This window comes from Carassius auratus, linkage group LG44F (assembly GCF_003368295.1).
Source record: "Carassius auratus strain Wakin linkage group LG44F, ASM336829v1, whole genome shotgun sequence".
Classification (NCBI taxonomy): domain Eukaryota; kingdom Metazoa; phylum Chordata; class Actinopteri; order Cypriniformes; family Cyprinidae; genus Carassius; species Carassius auratus.
The window spans coordinates 3,462,948-3,485,215 of record NC_039298.1 but is presented as its reverse complement, the minus strand read 5'-3'; the positions used below and the strand labels follow the sequence as shown (position 1 = coordinate 3,485,215).

At 37.8% G+C, this 22,268-nt stretch overlaps 1 protein-coding gene across 5 annotated transcripts in view; it reads right to left on the bottom strand.

Moving 5' to 3' along the window:
* The window catches only part of ptprua (protein tyrosine phosphatase receptor type Ua), a 235,975-nt gene that overhangs the window by 101,070 nt on the left and 112,637 nt on the right, over positions 1-22,268 (bottom strand). For all 5 annotated transcript variants that reach the window (XM_026241054.1, XM_026241057.1, XM_026241053.1 and 2 more), the window contains exons 3-5: positions 16,852-17,123; positions 6,998-7,079; positions 1,606-1,721 (exon numbers count right to left, since the gene is read on the bottom strand). In XM_026241054.1, the coding sequence (XP_026096839.1) occupies positions 1,606-1,721; positions 6,998-7,079; positions 16,852-17,123 (470 nt within the window). The remainder of the gene's footprint in view (positions 1-1,605; positions 1,722-6,997; positions 7,080-16,851; positions 17,124-22,268) is intronic.

The following is a 22,268-nucleotide window of genomic DNA, read 5'->3' as shown; positions in this document are numbered from 1 at the left end:
TCTATTATAATAGTTCTCACTCAAGAGAATATACAATTTGATTCTCCATTAGTTGAAAGGGCTATTTATAATGCTATCCATGCATCTACAAAAATAATAATTCACAACAAACAACTGACGTCATGAACTGCTTCTGAACAAGGACCGAATTTGAGGAGTTTTCAGTTTGCTGTACCTCACTTTAATACTGGACTGTCCCAACACAACTTGTGTGACCTTTCCAGAGTAATGGAATTACACTGAACTTCTCACCAACAGCAATGAGAAAGTGAAAAGGTTGTAAGACAAGAATCCACATGGCCAGGGGCAAGCGCTTCAGACCTCAGCTGTGATACCAAACACAAAAACTGAAAGAGATCAGAGATCCAGCATCCAGAGCTTATGCTGAGATCGGCCTGATGTGAGTTACTTATTTTAACTTCACACAGCCTCTATTTGTGCAGTGTTGGGGTTGATGCATTATAAGTAACATGAGTTATGTACTGTAGCATCAGTGATTAAAGGGGCAGGAGTTCGGTTTTGGCGGGAGACCTCATAAACACTGTCTTAAATTAGTTTTATGTCCAAAATGAACATAAAGAGTTGGGAGTAAATCGTAAGTGTGTCAGATCCACGTCACGTGCTTCAGGATTTAAAGAGACAGTGCTGCTTTTAAAGTGAAACCTACTCTTCATTAATAATAGGCTGCTTAGTAAAAAGATGCCATTATACACCATTGCCATTATGCATCGTCTCTTAAAATGATTAAATTAATTTCTTGTGCTTTTAACATCACAACTAATTTTAGTCACTAGTGGTTTTGGACTGTGAAAAGTTTTTGTGATGACATCAGCCAATCATGTCGCCATGAAGTATTTTGTCTTAAAAATGATTAGTTATATGGTATTTAAGGCTCAGGTTATTGGCTGAAAAGGTTCTGCAGTCCATGAGCAATGATGTCAGATTTCAGACTGCTACTGGGAAGGTCCTGCACCAGCCAAGCAACTGCCATTGAGATATATGGAAATGTTAGCTCTATCCACGTATTATAGTCCAATTAGTTCCTCCATAAATAATAAAGTGGATGTGAAAAGGGAATACTATATAAAATTACTCAAGAAAATTATGGGTGGAGAGCTGAAAGTCTTAAAAATTGAGACATTAAATAATATTATTAGCACTGTTCTTTTTTTTTAAAACAAAATAAAATAAATAAATAAAGCCCCAAAATACACCTACAGGCAATTCAGTGTGTACTATTTTAAACAAAGTTCTGTTTATAAAAGTCTATTTTGAAAAAGATGTTTAGCAACAATTTTATTTTGTTTTATTTATTTTTGTTATCCCTTGAATTGTGTATGTTTTATTCAGCACTGCACATAATGTAGAGATAAATGACATTTAATAATAAAATAATTCCAACTATCCTCTAAACATCAGATTGGGCTGGGAAGTGCAATTGCCGCTGCTTAATTAAAAAGGAAGTGCACTGAATTTTAATGAGTTTCTGAAGGTCACATGTTTTTGACTTCCAGCAGTTTAACAACCCAAATATAGTTTTAGTAAGTTTGCTGCTTCATTAAGCAATAGCTGCTTATTAAAATCCACATTCCCACACACACTCACCTCCACCAGGAAGGGGTCCGTCTTGGTGGAGCGTCCGGTCGCCACACACTGAAATGTGGCGTTCTGTCCTGCGTTCACCTCCACATCCCCGAGTCTGGAGAAATGTGGCACTTTATCTGTGCAAAAAGAGAAGTAACAGCTATTATCATAGGGATGTCAACCAATTACAGCTATAATCAAATCAATTATATGACATACAGACTAATTAATCAAATGATTTGCAGTTGATCATATACAGTATATATGATTGTGATCCAAACCTAAAGTGCATGTTCCCTGGTACTATTTGTTGTCTTTTCTACTTAAGTCTTTTTTGCCCTCTCAATTTTGCAAGAAAGTGCTAAATAAAAGAGATTTATGCTGTTTCCCCAGTTGTTATGCAGTCCATTCATATCACTTCTCTCTAAGCCTCATGTTTTGTCTTCATGTCCACAGAACGCCTCATTTGTTCTTATCTGCCTGTGCTTGTCAGCTCAGCATCAAATCATTACAGAGCGCCGCTGCCGAAACATGACTGCACTCCACTTATTCCTAACACACAAGCACTGAATCTGAGCGAATGCAACATGACCAGTGCAAAACAGCCGACCAAACGGGAGGCAAACACTCGACTGCAATAAGCCTTCCACATTTTTCAGAGCACAATAATGAAAAGTCTCCAAGCATTGAATGCTTAAAATGCTCTCAAACCATTATCTGAAGAACAAACTCTATAGCTTTTACCTAAAGACAGGCCTCTTGAAAGCACTTTGTTCGCTTCCACACAATGCTTCTTGTCTGCAGCCTTCCAGCTGTCATATATAATTGCATCAACGCATCACTAATAAGTGAAGATCAAGCGGTTTAATGATGGCTTTCTTATGGCAGCAACTCGATCAGAATAGCCAGGTGTGAATGGACACAGTGAAATCTCAGTTTGTTCTAGATCAGAGCTCTATGGGTTTTTTTTTATTGACTGTTTAATAGCTTGCTTATAATGCAAAATGAGTTATATTTTTCTTGCTGTAATATCATGTGAGTGTATCGATTGCTTTCCCTGTTATTTAAGTAAAACAACATAGATTTTTAAGGAAGACTAATCATCACCATATTTTTTTTAATCCAAGTCTGGCCATTCTTACCATTGTTTTCATCATCTTTCAAAAACATATCCTACAGTATATGAAAGGACTTTAAGAAACAACTGGTGTGTTGTTGACCTGAACCTGAACCTTTCCCTAGGGTTGATTGTTCAACGCATCACCTAATCAATTTAGAAAATATTCATAAAGCAAACAAGGGAAATGTAGGACGGACGCGTCTGTCTGCTCCGCTTGCGACTCCTGCGGCATCATTTTGTTCTAGTTCTAGTGGAGCTGAGCAGAAACCTCACAGTGCTGCCTTTGGCAAGAGCACAGCATTCTGGGTAAACACACTGGCCTGTTTTTCTTGCTATGTCTCTATAGTTCACTGATATCCAAAATTTGGCCTCTGATCAGTGAATCAACTGCATAATGCTTTCCTCCCATAATCCATATTCCCTCTCTTTTTATTTTTTTGTTTGCTCTTTTTTCTGAGAAGTAAGAAATAAATGTCAGGTTTTCCAATAATATTATGCAAGGGAATAGACTTTTCAAATATAGTTCCCTTTCAGCCGGTCACTGTCGCCTTCACATCGAATGACTGACGAATTGGGATATCGTTTCAATAGACCAATCTACTTCTAGTGTAAACTAAATGAGCCAGTGCACACTGGCATGCAGTTGTTGCATCCAGCTGCAGCTGATCACAGCGTGAGCATAAAAAGGCAGCAGGTGCAATGCATACCAGCTTTTTGCTTCAGAGCCGAGCGACAACATCATTCTGCTCCATCCAACTGTCTTCAGTGAGCTACGAGTTCAATGCCCTCTTGGAAGCTTTTGGTGATGACGCTGTGGCACTTCAGCGGTAGCCCTCGTTTCCTGAAGGAGGGAACGGAGATGTCATATCCCGTCGTCACGGCTGTTGTATCCACCACTGAGCGGCCAGTATGCACTGAAACATACTTTTATTGCTCACGCTGTGATCAACTGCAGCTGAATGCAATAATTGCATGCCAGTGTGCATTGGCTCATTTAGTTTACACTCAAATAGATTGATCTATTGAAGCGATATCCCAATTCCTTCAGGGAATGAGGGTTACCAAGAGCGTTGAGCAGGGTGATCAGTGATCAGTTTGGGCAGTCTGATGTTGTATTAGAGTGTCAGACCACTGTCATCAAATCTTTAATGTGGCTCCATCTCCAGAGGACTGCACTGAAACCACTGAAACCATGCTCCTGATCCGGTGCTTTCGGGAGCCCTATCTCCATGGTGACAGTCTTTCACCCTGACCCCAGGACAGGCTCTTCACTCCATTGCCATTCAAGATGACAAATGCTTGTTGTCTGAGGTGAGTTTTTTTTTTTTTAAGAAACTATATTTTTTCAAAAAAAATATATCATTCATTAGCATTAATGTGGATAAAACTTTCAGAAACACACAGCCAGCTGAAGGAGCAGACATTTACCATGGTAAAGCAGACAAACACTGTAGGACAGTTACCTTTTTACTTGTTTGTTAGATTTTGATGAGGCACATCAAGTTTATTCATACAGCACATTCCACATCTGCTGGTAATTTAGTTTCGCCTTCTCTCACCAAACAATATGAAACATTGCCTTATTTTCTTACACGTGTGGAAGATAACATTTTATCTCCTGACCTTTTTGCAAAAGTCACTTGCTTTGAAAGATCAGGAGAAGACATGAAGATATTAGGCACAAGAGGGTCTCTGTCCTGCTCCATTCCACAGACCTCTAAAAGCACAGAGCGGTAAATGTGACAACACATTAAATTAATGTCATAAACATGCGATTAGTTGACTCATGGATTAAATGAATGACTAATTGTCAACCAGGAAAATCTTTGGACGGGGCAGCCCAAGTAATTACACAAGGAAGTACTGAGAAATAATATACAGTATGTATTTACTACAGGGTTAGTGGTTTGGTTTAGGGTAAGTTGATTGTAATTATACATGATGCACTGGTATTGATATAGTAATAACTTGCAACGTGTAGCTATGTCATGTTTTAGTGAAGTAACAACTAATGGTTTATTAAATAAATAGTTGCATTTGTATGATAAATTATCAAATAAAATAAATAAATAGTTTCATAACTGAATCAAGTGCCAACATGAACATTATTTCAAGCAAGCAAAGAAAATAATGTTTTGTCAGGTAATATAGAGTGATAACTTAGCAATTTATTTTAGGCTTACTGATCCTGTCAGCAGTTTTTGCCATGCTTACAGTTAGTCTCCATCAGCAATCTGCAAATCTGCCAAACTGAGCATCATCTTACTGTATACTAAACAGCTCAGCAGTACAGGTTTAACAGAAATGTATGCCATAATACAGAATACTGCAATAGTAGAAATAACTGGTTGTTTTTAAATATTAATGTAGCAAAAAAAAAAAAAAAAAATGCTGATAGAATAGCATAGACATCTGTTATCATTACCCATAAACTGTTTCTAGATAAACCTCAGAGTTGACTGATTTGACTTCACTCTGGGATGCGTTGGTATCATTTCAATAATGCATCACCAAATCAAAGTCAGACGCATACTGAGACAGACAGACAGATCTTCAAAGTGTTTATCTGATGGAGTCTACATATTGAAAGATTTGTATGTGTCAACAAGCAAAAAAAAAAAAAAAATGCTGTTTAAATATCTGGAGTCATTTTTTTTAAGAAGTCTCTCATGCTCACCAAGGCAGTATTTATTTGTTCTAAAAAATAGTAAAAACATTAATATTATGAACCATTATGTACCAGTGTTGCAAAGCTCAATCTTCAGTAGCCATTATTTCAGAGTCAATATGCTGATTTCCTGCTCAAGAAACATTTATGGTTATCACAATTAAAACTGCTGTGCTGCTTTTTTTTTACACATTTAATTTGTTGAATGTAACATTTTACAGAACATAATTAATTTGAATGATATTTTTTTAAAATAAATAAACAAACAATGTCACTTCTGATCAATTTAAAGAATTAAAAAGAAGATAAAAGGTGGAGCTGTCCATGGTGCTGATCATTGATCTACTGTATACTATGCAAGCCTGGTCAAATGTCAATAGTTTTAGTGCAATTACAGATTCCAGAAAAGTTTTTTTTCAGAAGTGTAGTGGAAAAAAAAAGTACTTGTGTATTCTAGAGCCTCAGGCTTTTTTCAAATGCAGGAATAAGGCTTTTATCAGCCTAAAACAGCATTTTGAGAATAGAGCTTTAAGCTGCCCAGGTGTCAAACAGAAGTTAATGTATCCTGGCAGAAACAAGAAAAAGTAAGCAAAATGTATTTAAAAAGATGACTTGTAGGATGGTTATGCGTCAAAATGTTGTAGAGTAAGAGAGCTTGATCTCATAATTAACCCTCAGTAACAGTAATAGTAGGATCTTAACACAAATGAGTGCTAATCTTAAAACAAGTTTTTTTTTTTTTTTTTTATCCCTCTTTTCTCATAAGAGTGCATCCACACTGAAGCAGAACAAATCAACTCTTTAAATTCATGGGAAAGCTCAATACTAGGCTCGCAAACATGGGCAAACGTCTCTGTGTGTCCATTAGGTGTGTTTCTGGAGCATTTGCAATTACCTTCTTGCTGTGCGGTGTAAAATTGAAATGCAAACATAAACCTGCTTCATCAAATTAAAGCAGGCCACAAACAGAGTCTCACAATCCAACATCACGGTCCCCATCCACACACACTCTCTGTTTTCCAGCATTTTTGTCAGCATGACCGCACTGCATTTCCCAGAAATCAGCAGGTAGCGAGACCCACGGCGAGCCAATGGGTCCGAGCGCCCCAGTCCAAACTACTGGAGCAGAATTATGTGTCGTTCACTGACGCACACTTCCAGCAGCACTGATGTAGTGTAGGTCAGGTGTGTGAGAACACCGGAAGCGTGAGAATGGCGGACACAGGATTTCCGCTCTCATTCACGCCTGAGTGAAGCAACAGATTAAGTAGCAGCACATAGGGCACAAAAGCCAAAGAAAGAAGTGCCCTTTTCTTTCTTCTTCCCCCAGAAAATAAATATATCTAAGAAGGCGACTGCTGGGACTGAGAGATGGAGTGATATCAGCGCAAAAGGTCAGCCGCAGGAAGTGGACGTGGAGAAAGAACAAGGGAAACGGAAGACAAAGTGTCAGTGGATAATTGTCATTCATGATGGCTGTTCAGATCAAAAGTAAGTACCCCACGACTCTGACAGGAGAAAATGACCACCTTTGTTCACCGTTCTGACCTGGTCATACGCCTCCCGCTGGGTTGGAAAAGGTCAGTGAGTGTGTGTTTCTGTGTGTGTAAAGCGACTGAACTTACAGCAGGGGTAGTTTAACAGCACTATATCGTCCAGACCGATGTAACCCTTCTGCTCCGATGAGACTGTGGCTTCAAAAACCATCTGCAAGGAAACAGATGAAGATGTGAGACAGAAAAAAAGAACAACAGACAGCCAGGGGTCAAAACACTGGCACAAAAAATGTTTTACAGTTTGCAGTGTTATAGAAATTGTACCTAAAAAAATGTAAATATTTAATAAGGTAATGTACTGTAACAAGGCATGATGTGAATATAACCAGTTCTGCTTAGCACACGAGCAAGGCTTGAACCAGTGACAAAAATAAAATAAAATAAAGCCCTTCGACCAGTGATATGTGAGATTTTATATTACTTAGATTTGGAGTACAATAGTAGCACGCCGCTGTGATCCTTTTTGAGCCAGATATTCCCACATTATAATTATAATCACTGCAGTTGTCTTTTGCATTGAAGCATGTGTGCTTTTTTATTTTCAATGTGTTTCTTTTTCATTTTATTCTCGGTGTGATCTGGCATCTTGTGTGAGTGATTGAGCGGTGTCTGTTCCCAAAGGTATTTCCCATGCCGCCTCTTTCTTCAAGCTGATACATTATTCTTTGCTCTGTCAATGAACAATACAATCTTGGCTAACGCAACTACATAATTGATCTCTTACATGCAATTCTGCCTACCCACAAGGTAGCGTTTGCTCATGTAAAACGCTATGCGGGTGTTCGCTGAGCTAAAGGCATCATGATTCAGCACAACATTCGCCCGGTTTTGACCTACCGATGAATTCGACTCAAGACTTGCACTCTGCTGAGAATACAGATCTTGCTCTCTAGTGGCCAATTACAATGCAAGTACCCCACATCACTCATCCGTTTATACAACCTTTAGCCAATCTGCTAACAAAGAGAAGACTGCCTTCCCGGCGGTTTCATTGTTGGACAGGCACAGATAGCTGATAGATGTCCTACCGCTCAGAATCAAACAACAAATGAGCTGGCAGCACTTACAGCCATCCAATCAAAGCAGAGCTGCATGAGACCTGACAGTGCAGCAGGGTTTCTGTGCACGCTGTCCTCATCTCCACAAACATATTTAGCCATGTTTGCTATTACTATCGCTCATAATCAGAGTTTTGAACGAGCCATTAACCTCTTTAAGTATTAAAATCCAGGCTGTAAGAATTGCTCACAGCGACCACATAGTACCAGGTAAACCAACCGAATTGTGGCAGTGATGTACATGCGAGCATCACTCACATTTCTTTAGATGAAATGCTCATATCGCGTTTCATATTTACTTCTGTGTAAGACATGGAGCAGATCACCGGCTGATTCAGGTCTGTACTGTTTGGTCGTCTTTTTGCCCCCCCAAACCCTGTCTGGTAAAGATTTGACACATCAGTCACAGAGAGGGAGAGACTCATTTGGGGAAGGGGAGTGATAGACAGGAAGAGAAAGAGGGCCAACACAACCAATGACGTGTGCTAAATTAACTCTTACTGTTAAAACTCTATGGAAATCTACTGAACACACAGCCTTGCACCAAACTGACTTTTATAAAAGTGGGGGCAAGAGACTTATGTTAATATGAGACTAGTGCGATCAAATCACCTATTAATTGTTTGCTAATATGTTTCTAAATATGTTATTAGCTATTAGTTTGGGGTCAGTAAGATTATGTATTTATTTTTCAAAAATTGGCAGTCGATACTTCTACTCTGTTGTGTTTTTAAACTGTTTGCGTTTCTATTTGCTAAATAATCCTGAAGAAAGAAAGAAAGAAAGAAAGAAAGAAAGAAAGAAAGAAAGAAAAGCATATTTCAAACATAAAATATTAAGTATCAAACACAGCAGGGATAAATTAAATTTTAAAGCATATTAAAATAGAAAAAAGTCATTTAACGCCGTAATAAAATTTTGCAATTTAAATGCTTTACTGTATTTTTGGTCAAATAAATTCAGCTTTGGTGAGCATATGACAAAAATAATAATAATAAAAATAAAAAATAAATAAACATTTAAAAATCTTACTGATCCCAAACTTTTAAACAGTAGAGGATAGTATAAATCACCCAGACAGTCATGTAATATTTATCATCTAAATGGATTAAAAGTATCTGCACAATGAGTATATGCAAATGAAATGACTTTCTCCAGAGGGCACCTCGGCCCAGGAAGGAAAAGGGGTTAGTGTTTCGGGCCATTGTGCACATCCCTGATGTTTATACAGTATGTGTGAAAGAAGTATGCACAAAACATTAGATGAAACAGAAGGGCTGGTAGCATTGTTAATATTTGATAAAGGCTCCTTGTCATCTCCAACACCTACAGCACTGACAGCAGCACAATAGACATCAGACGGAGAAAGGTGGATTTTCAGATCTGCACAGTGTCTCACAGTGCCTGGCATTCATTTATCTCATTGCTCTTATTTCCTGTATTCAACACAACAAATGTCTGGAGCATCAACATGATAGAGATCAAAATACTGCAGACAGGAAACAATTGCTGGTTGGCACACAAGCGGAAGCTTCTCATTTACACCAGTGGGACGCTGTTGCATACCGTGTACGGATGCGTTTTATCAGGGCAAGCTCAGGAGCGCAAACACAAATAACAGAAAAAAGTCCTTTTCATGTCTTACAAAAGCCTTGGAAAACCAAGGAACGTTGACAATGCCATTCAAGTCTAGCACAAACCCCTGGTGAACCTCTGAGAGGCTCTCATGCATCCCGACAGGAATTGGACCACACGCGCTTTTAAAACCCTGTCAAAACAAAACCACAAAATCTCTCGCTAAAGTTTCAGTGAATGTTTGGACATGGGGCATTTGGGGGACCTTATTCGTGTATCTGTTGACAATCATGCTAAAACATATACAGTTGGTGTTTCGATGACTCAAATCTGCAGGGGGACTTCAATCCGTCTGATCTGCTGAGTCCATTAGCAAAGCATGTTAAAAACATGTCCGATTTCTTGGCTCATTGAGCCGGATCATGAACGGGAAGCAACTGAAGGCACACATTAACAAACATATACAGTATGCAAAGCCTGCGCCCCACAGTGTCTCCATCCAGGGTACTGTGGCTGAGCTTTTATAAAGCTTTTGCCTTGAATTGATTGAACGTTTGATTTGATTTATCTGAGCAGCGGTGCTCTGAGATCATTCCACTGATCAGCCGGCAAAACACGCCTGTACTGGGCCGCTAAAATGATGGAAGATAGAAGCACAAAGACAAGTGAGCGCCAAGAGAAGAATGCTGGGAATGGCACAGTAATGGGACAGTCATGTACAAATAGTTAAGCGGGCCGAAGATAAATGATCATCTACTGGGCAAGTGTTTGGAGAAGAGTCAAAGTCATTCCTAAGCTCATTACAACAGCCTGCAACAGCCAGATTGTTACAAATCCCACTGAATATATATAAACAGTTACTTTATTTCTCTCCTCTGTTGTTGTCCTTGTGTTTTTCTCTCTGTTGGTCGTTTCGATTTCAATTAGTCAAATAAATGTAGCCTTGGTGCACAGAAACAATGATTTCAGAAACATCTTGTATATCTATATATTATAAAGTATGATGGCTTTTAGGATTACATAAATGTGACCTTGAAATATCATGAAAATATGACAAAACGTTCGTTTCCAGATGGCCCTTGAAGCCATATTTTCATGGTCGTAGTCTTGTCACAGACTCATTCATGCTCTTGGACAAGATTGAAATGTGATTTTTGTCGCATTCAAAAAGCTGCTAAATTAACAAAACTTAGTGTTAAAAGGTTAGTTCACTCAAAAATCTAAATTATCCATGTCCAGAAAGGTGAGAAAAACATCATCAAAGTAGTCCATGTGACACCAGAGGATCCGTTGGAATTTTTTGAAGCATCGAAAATACATTTTGGTCCAAAAATAGCAAAAATTACGACTTTATTCAGCATTGTCTTCTCTTCCATGTCTGTTGTGAGCGCGTTCAGTGATGCTGTTGACGTACGACACTACTGACGTGTTTTCTTTGTTATTGGGCACACCAGAACACGCTCACAACAGACACGGAAGAGAAGACAATACTGAATAAAGTCGTAGTTTTTGCTATTTTTGGACCAAAATGTATTTTCGATGCTTCAAAAAATTCCAACGGATCCTCTGGTGTCACATGGACTACTTTGATGATGTTTTTCTTACCTTTCTGGACATGGACAGTATACCGTACACACAGTTTCAATGGAGGGACTGAGAGCTCTCAGACTATATCAAAACTATCTTAAACTGTGTTCAGAAGATAAACGGAGGTTTCACGTGTTTGGAACAACATGAAGGGTGAGTTATTAATGACATAATTTTGATTTTTGGGTGAACTATCACTTTAAGGTTCAGGGGCTGGTTGCACCAGCTGTACACAAGTTACAGCTTATCCTAGTTTTGTTGTAAATGAGAAACTTTTCACTACTAAATATACTTTGACGCACATTACACTTAGTTGAATCATAACTCTACGTATAAACCGTGGACTCAATTAAAAACATGGACATAGTGTCCATGATGTCACACGTAGATTTTTTAAAAGCATTTTTGATGCCTAAATTTGGCAGAACCTACTATTGATTGATTCTTATTCATTTCTTTTACAGTTTCTGGATGTTATTTAGACATAACAATAGCTTCCCTATAGACTAATGTTATTCATGATTCAGTAGTAGTAGTTTTAATGGAAACTTATTTTTACCGTTAGTTGTGTGAGGCAGAAGAAATTAGAATGAAGGATTAAAATCCATAGTATTTAAACAAGTTCTGCTCCTGTACTTGAAGGATTCTATTGGATCATTTATGGTAAACTTCAATCTTACGAACTTCTAGCTATGTCCTGCCTTATTAACAGCTGGTGCAACCAAGCAATGTATAGATCTAGTTACACACTAGCTAGTAGTTACTAAGCCTCTAGTGTGGACTTAACGTCCTGAATTAAGCAAGAATTTACGAATGGCTGGTGCGACCTTACCCTGAATCCTAAACTAAACATGTAACAGTCAAATCGGTTTTGCTGATGGACATGGATTTTAAGGTTGAGGGCTGTTCTTCACACAAATGCTCACAAAAATTCACACAAATTTTTGCATACTACTCTATTCACATGCATGAAGAAAAAAATAACAGTGTTAATAACTGTTCATAAAAGTGTATGTTAGTTTCAAAACATTAAGGCTGGATTGCAACAAACGTAAAACTAATCAGCATGTTGAAGACGTAGACTGGTGGAGTATTTGCATGCTCAGTTACAAGTCCAGTTCCATCTCTTCTCACAATAACTTTGATTGTATTTTGTTCCTGCATTTAGTTCCTAAAGTAACATTAAAATCTGCATGATTCCACATGTGTTTAGATGTTCCCTCCTCACACAGTGACAGGGAGGTGTGTCAGAAGAGCAATCCCTCATGGTGGATGTCCCTCTATGTAAAATAAAAACATCTACACAGCTTGATAAGGCTGACGTCCATAGAGCCCTTGGTTGGCTGCTAACTGCTCAAATTGGTTCCTCAAATGCATTGTATCAGCCTCATACACCAGTGGTGACAGGGAGTGCTGGAGCCGAATGATCCAGATCCTTTGTGTTTTTCCAGGTAAGATAAGGATATCCTTAATAGAAGCTGCCGCCCCATGGGCCTGGCTGCTGATCTCATCTCTACAGACCCGCTCCGGTACACTCTCTCATTCCTCCATTCTATCTTTCATTCATTTATTTTCCTCTTTCTTTCCTCAGTTGTCACCCAAAGGGAGCATACGTGAATTGGTTTAATCTGTGTGAGCCGGGTGGAGATGCCCGAGAGGTTTCCAGTGACCCGTGAGCCATAACCGAGAGAGACAGAGAGCGTGAGAGGGATGAGAAACAAACAGGCCAGACCTATACGGATGACAGAAGGAAAGGATGGAGGAAAGAGAGGGTGAAATATGAAAGTATCGTTTTTGAAAGAAGTCTCATATGCTCACCACTCTTATCCATTTATTTGTTCAATATTGTGAAAAAGTATTACAATTTAAAATAAGAGTTTTCGCTTTCAGTATATTTTGTAAAATGTAATGTATTCCTTTGGTGCAAAGCTGAATTTTCAGCATCATTATTGTATGAATTATTTATTAATTACGGCCCGAGCACCGATGGTGTGAGGACCCTTTTATCTGCTCTGTTTTCTATTATTATTCTTCCGCTTCTCCAAAATGAATCACATTTTTGAGGGCTTAAACATGAAACTTTGCACACACGTCAAACCTGGTGAAAATTTTCATCTGGTATAGGATTCAGAAGAGGGTGTGGCAAAATGGCTCAATAGCGCCACCTATACTAAAAAAAATCAACAGCCTTCCAGCTATTTTTCATGTACATGCACGAAAATTTGCACACATATGTAACACACCAATACCTACAAAAAAAGACTCTTGGAGCGAAATTCTAAACCCAACAGGAAGTCGGTTATTTTTAATATTATGAGCAAATTTTGTGTCATTTTTGTCATTTCCATGCGTTGTATTTTAACGAACTCCTCCTAGAGATTTATTCAGATCAACACCAAATTTGGCATGCCTAATCTAAAGGCCTTTGCAATTTTAAATTGTGAAGATCTTGAGTTTTTGTTAAAGGGCGTGTCCATGGCAGCCTGAAAAAGTTTGATGTTTCGCCATGAAAAATGAAGTTGCTGTAACTCAGACATACAATGTCCAATCTGCCCCAAACTTCACATGTTAGATACGAGTTCTGCCCTAAACAGATCGACATGCCCATATTCAGTTATAGTCATAGCGCCACCTGCTGGCAACAGGAAGTGACATGTTTTATGCTGCGACAAACTACTAGAAATCTTTTGACATTACTGTATTTTTTGTAGTCAGTCTAATCTAAAGGCCTGTGCAATGTTAAATTGTGGAGATCTTGAGTTTTTGTTAAAGAGCATGTCCATAACGCCATGACAAAATTTGATGTCTCGCCACAGCAAGAGAAGTTGTTGTAACTCAGGCATAAAATGTTTGATCTTCCCCAAACTTCACATGTTCGATAAGAGCCCAGCCCTGAACACATCTAAAGGCAAATATTCCATTATAATGATAGCGCCACCTGCTGGCAACAGGAAGATTGGAACATACTGTATATGGAAAATACTTTGATATATTCCACTTATATTTATGAAATGCATATTTCTCACCGTTCACCTTTTTACTAATGCCACTCGCTGGTGGGAAGCACGGGTGCGAGGGCCCGTTCATCGCTGCTTGCAGCTTTAATTAATTAATTTATTTATTTTAACCAGCAAGGACAATTTAAATGGATCAAAAGTGACAGTAAAATATTTATAATGTTACAAAAGTTATTAAGCACAAAAACCTGAAAAATATGAAAACTATTTTTAACAACAGATGTTGTCTTCCTGTCCCATTCGCACAAAAGAGATGCAGTATTCTTTAAAATAAATAAAACATTTACAGGGGAATACAACCCATATAATTCAAACCTGCAGTAAAAAAAAAAGAATACTTTAAAAATACAAATACTTTCTGCATTAAATCACACTTTAGTTATCAGTTTCTTTGCTGTTGACCTTTAATGTTCTAATCCACTTTTACAAATAACCAAAAATGACTACGGCTTATATGTTTCATTATTTCAGCATGACTGAAAGATTTGTAAAAGTGTGAAATTGCAGTTCCTCTAGCTGAAGCACATTGCTTGAGCTTTTGGTGAGAAAGGTCTGTTCATCAGTGGTTCATTTCACTGTTTTTGTAATAGTTTGGTGGGAAATGGCCTTCAGAAGGTTTCTGCCTTGATTTTAGAACAGCTTTAAATGCATCTCTCTGTAGGAAACTGACTGAGGTTTGGAACAGAGTTTGTTATTCCTCTGCTCTGCTGCCTCATTATTTCCTCCTGACAACACAAATGCAGCAATTTATCTGCATCTTCACGTGCATTTGTATCTGTCCCTGTTCCTTTACACAATTACACAGAACATTCATCATGCGCTTACATTTTATGAATTACAGTGTCATAAATGACTGCAGGCAATTCCTACAAGCTAACTACAGCTGACTAACATCTCCAAACACCTCAAATTCACCATATTTCATGTGTATTCTACCAAACCAAGTCTGAACAAACTAGACACCATTCTCCACAGGGAAAAATAAATAAATAAATGAGACAGAAAGCGAGCAACAGAACCAGAGGGCTAAGATCATTTCTTCACATTGTCTGTCTGGGAAGCCTGTGGCGCACTGTGTGTGTGTGTGTGTGTGTGTGTGTGTGTGTGTGTGTGTGTGTGTGTGTGTGTGTGTGTGTGTGCATTGATCGTGGCAGGGCTATAATCTCATTAAGGCTGGTCTGATTTATGGAGAGAGGAGCGATACGGGTCAGGGTTATGGAAACCACACCGGACCTCCTCTTTCAAATGGGTTATGCACACAAGCAACTGACTCTACACTCATTTACACAAACACACACACACACACACACACACTCAACTTACTGGTCATTATGGGCTTTTTGGAGAGCTAATGAGGGGCAGGTTATTAATCATAGCCTTTAACAAGGTGACAGTGTTCTGTGCGCTAACTATCAGAGGAACAAGTGACTCAATAACACACACTGCTGACCAGAGCCAAGAGCTAAAGATAATAGATGATTTAGTGCTTAGGGGGGAAGAAAGTGTGTTTGTCGTTATATATACAGTGGTGTGTCTAAAGAAATAATGTATATACCCAGTTACACTGTACATGTCAATATTTAAAGGGTATTAGCCGTGGAAAAACAGGTTTTTCCACGGCTAAAAAAAAATAAAAAAATAAGAAGGACACATCTAAAGATCACTTTCCAGTCCATCCAAACAACATTTATTGAAACTAAGCCAGAAAAAAAAAAAACTTTTTCAAAAATCTTTATTGTACACTGAAACCAGAAGCAGGTAGGAGTGAAACACTTCACAGGTTTGCCAATTTTTCAATGAAATTTTTATCAACCAAAAGGTTACTAAAAACGATTCTTTAAAACATTAAAACTAAATGCAAATATAATGTTTTTACAAGGAAAAGAACACTTAAATGTGACCACGTTTGCTTTATATAAATGAGTAAAACTGAACATTCAGCAACTGAACTTGACCCAGCTAAGAGTAAACTATCAGCAAGGTTAGCCAATCGCAACAGTAATCATTTACATACATGGTCTTAAAGGTAAATCAGCAGATTAACTTCACATGGTCAAAGAAAGGCAAACATTTATTAGTGTTTCTGATACATTTTCAAAAGCTTGAGGTCAGTGAGTTATAAAATATTCAAACTTTTATTCAGCAAGGATATATTCATTTGATCAAAATGTTCAGTAAAAGCATTTATAATGTCATGTTACAAATTATTTGAATGGCGTGCTCTTCTATTGGACTTTCTGTCCACGAAAGAATAAAGTAGCATAGTTTACACAAAAATGTTGTACTTTATTTTACAGTGCGTGGACTAACATGTACTTAAAGTGTACTTACAGTGTATTTATCTAAGAAAGTTCTGGTAATAAGGGTAACTACATGGGGTAGGGTTAGGTTTAGGGGTAGGTTCAGGGTTAGAACCTAGTTATTACATAGTTATTGTAATTACTATAATAAGTACATAGAATGTACATGAGGAACAGGACTGTAAAATAAAGTGCTACCCACAAAAATATTACAGTAAGTACTAGTAATACAGTAAGTATTAATTACAAGTACATTAAAGTAGAATCAAGTAAGTGAATGTGCTTTTTTTTCTGAAAAAAAAAAAAAAAACGGAATATTTGGGTTGCAGGACTTTGTCCCACAACTTAAAGTCCCCATGCATTCAAGTGTATTTCACTGGCCTCACCTGGTACTCGCTGGGCCAGAAGGTGCTGACGGCCAGCTCCACCTGATGCCACTGCCGCCCCTGAGAGCCGGACACATTCCACACGGCGTTCCCCCGCGAGCCGCCGTTTACACGCACATACACGCTCAGGCCCCCGGGACTGTGTCCGTCACGGCTGTACAGAAAATAACTGAACTGCACACAGTGTGTGTCGTTCTCACTCAGCGGACGTAACATGAGCTGAGCCCGCTGCCCTGCACCATACTGAGAAGAGTTCACCAGCATGTAGGAGCCTGGAGAGAGACAGGGAGAAACAGATCGTCACTTTCTTCATTCACATGACACTGTTTGTTCTGTTTGCACTTTTGGGTAACACTTTATTTCAAAGTCTCCTTGTTACACGTTACATGTACTTACTATTAAAATAACAATTAATTATGTATAATTGCATGCGAGTAACCCTAAGCCAAACCCAAATCCTAAACACGTGGTTAGGACATGTGGTTAATTAATATTACTTCGGTACTTATATGTATATGTATAATTGTAACAAGGAAACCTTAAAATAAAGTGAAACACACTTTGGCTATTAAAAAAAAAAATTGTTTTATCAAACTGCACAAGTTGCTGTGTTTATGATAAAACACAACTACATGTGTCCAAGCAGTACACAGAAGTGAATCAGAGTTTCTGAACAAAATGGTAGAGTGACTTATACAATGACTCGCTTAGTTAGACAGTCACTTGTTGCCACCTACTGGAGTAATGATGTAACCTTCAGAAAAATCCCCAGCACTAATACACATATATAAATTACACCACTTTGATCTTTGTGTTGGGTAACAGATATTGAGCTACTGCTGAGCCCACGTTTAGATGCGGTGATCATGAATGATTGCTGTGGTGTTGTGGAAGGGCAGAGTTCACTGTGGGTAATGTAGTTTAAAGCAGGTGTAATCAGTGCAGTGATGATGGAAGCTCTGCTTGGGTACTCCAGCATTATTAATCACACTGACACAGTTATTAAAACTCTGATGTCTGCTACCAGGGTACCAAAAAAAACACATTACATACAGAGAGAAACTAACAGGTGCAAATTAAAGAAACCACAACAAATATTACACTTACACAAACATAAAATACTGAGTGTTGCATCTCAATTATGACAATTATGTTTATTGTTCAATGTCTTGAGGACATTATCTGCTGTCTTTATTTTCTTTTCATACATTTTTGACCTAGATTTGTACTTTTTTACACTAGTTTTATCATTTGCAACGTGAAAATCAAAAGTCTGGTTCCTTAAAATAGTCCTCAAGCCACATGGTTTAAGGTTTAACTCCTGTCTGTAGAACAAAACAGTACAGGATGACAGACTGAAGCATAATAATTAATTTAGTATGAGCAATAACAGACCTACAGGAACTTTTGTTTCACAGATGTGACACTTTTCTGAAGCTTGATATGTTGTTTTCCAGAGTGGATTTAAGCAAAATTACAGTTTTCGATTGTCAAAATAGGTGCCAGCCATTAACAACCTCTCTTGCTTTTATTTATTATTTTTGAAATTCATAAAAATAAATCCAAAGCTGTTATGACAACGGTCAGGAAGGCTTCTGCTCGGCTGGCCTTATTTATCAACTGAAGGACATCTATTCATTTAAAACGGCACCAGAACCCACACAGAACCAATGAAACTACAGCGCACCTGAGAAATAAAGGATTGCCAATCATTTTGATGAAAAAGTAGACAGTCCTTATGTAACATATTGGTGCCGTGACCCGGATATGGGCGGGACAGCTAGTGGAAGCTATATATATATATATATATATATATATATATATATATATATATATATATATATATATATATATATATATATATATATATATATATTTACTTACATTTACATTTATTCATTTAGCAGACGCTTTTATCCAAAAGCGACTTACAAGTGAGGACAGTGGAAGCAATCAAAAACAACAAAAAGAGCAATGATATAAAAGTGCTATAACAAGTCTGAGTTAGGTTAACACAGTACACATAGCAAGGGCTATATATATATATATATATATATATATATATATATATATATATATATATATATATATATATATAAGAGCTGTAAACTTCACCTTCCTGTCCTCAAAAGGTCTACTAGAGGTGTTTGGCATACTTCTTTGTGCAATTGTCTCCAATGCTGCTCTGAGAGGTGTGAGCAACACATATGTTTCATGAACCAGATAGTGTCTAGTGTAACAAAGGACAGCTAGTAAGAGCAGTATCCGTTAACATCATACCCTGGCCTCAAGAGTTGCATTATAATTATTTAGCATACTTAGAACATTTTCCTCTCATGTCATGCGACGTTGATTCAAATACTGCTCAAAGTGGTACAAGTAGGACATTTGGTGCCATGACCCAGACAGGGGTGAGTGTAACAAAGCAAAGCTAGAGAAATATATATGAGCTAAGCTAGAGGTCTTTAGTGTACTTCTTAGCACAACTGACTCCCATGCCAGGTGAGGAAGATGGAGTGAGTAATACCACATTTACATTTACACATTTACTCACATTTCACAGCTGGTTATATATTGTCTATATAAGTATGTGAATAAAAATTATAATAATATTAAATAAATAAAAAACTTGAAAATCTTGAAACTTGAAGATCACTTAAAATAAAAAGTACTGATTATATTTTCTCTTGCAAAAAAAAAAAAAAAACACATGAATGTAATATCACATACAAAATATGTGAAACCGTTGTGAAAAGATGTGGTCTTGGACCATTTCCTTGGTATTATTGTGTGAAACCCATGTGTTCCACATATTTCACATGTGATATTTTTATGTGTTTTTTTTTCTGTGTCATGAAGCAAATCTAGCTAAAGGTCAAAAAAGTGTGTATAGAGACACTAAATCTATTAATAGACTGAACTATAATAGAGAATTGTTAAATAAATCGTTTAAGGTAATAGATAAAACATTTACTACAGGGCTATTTTTCCCCATATTTTAAATATTGCAGGTATTTTCAGTGTTTATGCCTTAAAACCCTGCAGTGATCGTAGAACATTGGAAATCCCATAGCACTAAACAATTAACATATTAATTTTCCACCATTTAAACGGTAGCACAATATGCTTAGAGTAAGAATTGCATGGTATTACCATGGTATATGTCCATATAAAAAGAAAAAACAAACAAAAACAAAAACACATATGGTCCCGTAATGGTAACTTTTTACTACTAAAGCCTTTTGCAAATAACTTTAGTCGAAGGTCAACAGCTGCCCTCCATCTAGATTTGAAATTTAAAGCATGTAGTTTCTTACGCTTGACTGTTTCAAACAACAACCCGCTGAGGAACAAGTTTGCAGCTCCATCGTCTGGAAGAGAGCGTGAGAGTTTGTTTTGAGACTGACTGTCAGGTTTGTATGCATGAGCACTCTCGTGGAACGGACTTTAGAGCCACAGCTTAAAGAGAACAGAGAATAAAAGAAGCATCTTAAATCAAAAGTCCATCTGACAGTCTTTACACAGATCAGGGCCTGAATGAGCAGTAAACCGCTATGACAGTCACAAATGAATAAGTGCTGCATTCTGGAAGAACTCAAAGCAACAGAATGAAACTTTTAGATATATTGGCAATTTTAATGCCTTTGAATGCAGCATTCTGACTGGAAATTGAATGCAAAAAAAAATGTTTTTGGTGGATCATAATTTGGTGGGTGTTGTGGGTTGCACAGATAAACTAGTTTTTCATGCTTAAAGTCAAAAAGAAACCAAAATGTCCCTCCACTATTATTTAAAGGCAATTTTATAATATTTTTATATAAATTTTAGTTTATATAGTCTATTATAGTTTTAGTTTATTCATATTTTGAATTAGCTTTAGCACAACTGACAAATACTGATATTGCAATTTGTTGTCAGGGTTCTGTCACTTCAGTCTAGTGGTATTCATGGTTTTGTGACAGAGCCCTGATACTCTCCTCATGTCATTGTTTTCATGTGGCTTGCGATTGGTTTGCTGGCCATGTGCTTGTTTTTGTTTTTTGTGAGCACATGGCTTTTGTCTTTGTTCCTATGTGCCATGTGCTCTCGTCGATTGTCTTGACCCCACCCATCTTGTTACCTGATTATTGATGTAATTTTCCCCACATGTGTTCCCTCGTTACCCTCCTCATTAGCTCCCTATTTATTGTCCTTGTGTTTGCAGTCTGGTTGCTAGTTCGTCTAATATTTGTCTGTGCACATCGTGTCTTGCCTTGCCTTACCAGTCAAGTTTTGTCTGTTTTCCCCTACGGGGTAGTTTTTGTTTGTTTATTTTATTATTATTATTACTATTAAAGAGCCCTTCTCTCTGCATCATTGAGTCCTCGCCTCATCCCTCTACCCAAACCCTGACATTTGTAGTAATTTAGTCAAAGACAGTTAATTTTTTAATTATTATTTAGGTGTCATTAATTTTTACTTTAGTTTGAATTTATATTTTAATTAAGCAAACAACTGTTGTGGAAAATTTGACGAAGAAAAAGAAGTATAAAATCAGAGGAGGGCAGAAATGTCACTTCAAAGCCTGAAATTCTAATAATGTCTGAACCCTACACACATCTCCATTGTACAACCTCAGCTTGGCTCGCAGCCGCCACACATGCTGCTGTAATCACGGCTGAGCTTCCTGGAGGCTCGGGGTCCATTTCTCAGAAGTTATTAATTTCCCTCTCCCCCTCCTTCCTCTGGCGGCGCATGTAGGAGCCTGCCTCCTCTCAGATGAAGAGTGTGAGCACCAGGGACCATGACCCAAATGAACATTTTCACACGCTCGTTTTTCTGGAGCCCATTTTCAGGCCCTGACAGGTGGCAGAGGCGAGACGGGAGGTCAAACAAATGGATTGTGGCAGAGCGCTGCTGGAAATTCTCTTTATTTACTGATAACACTTTATGAAATGAAAGATGATGGTTATCCAAAAAACACACATTCTGAGTTCAGAACAACAAGGGAGAGTCCATCCAAAATGTAAATTCTGTCATCATTTACTCATGATTATATTGTTCCAAACCTGTTTGACTTTCTTCCCTCTGCTGAACACAAGAGAAGATATCTTGAAGAATGCTGATTGATAACCAAACAGTTTTAGTCTCCATTTACTTCCATTGTAAGTTTTGTCCAAATAGAGTGAGGCGACTGGAACCAAAACGTAGATTCTAACATTCTTCAAAATACAATCAGTTTTCTTTTTCATTCTGTTTTTAAAAGGCTGTCCCTACCATACCTTGTGTCTTTTGGGTAACGCTACGGTCATCCACCCACAACACTAGTCCCAGCTCTAAAACAACAACTGAAGCCTTTTACAGCACAGATATCACACTGTTTTGTACAGCTCATGCTTAACAAACAAGCTGCACGTTTCTGATTCTCAACACTTTAA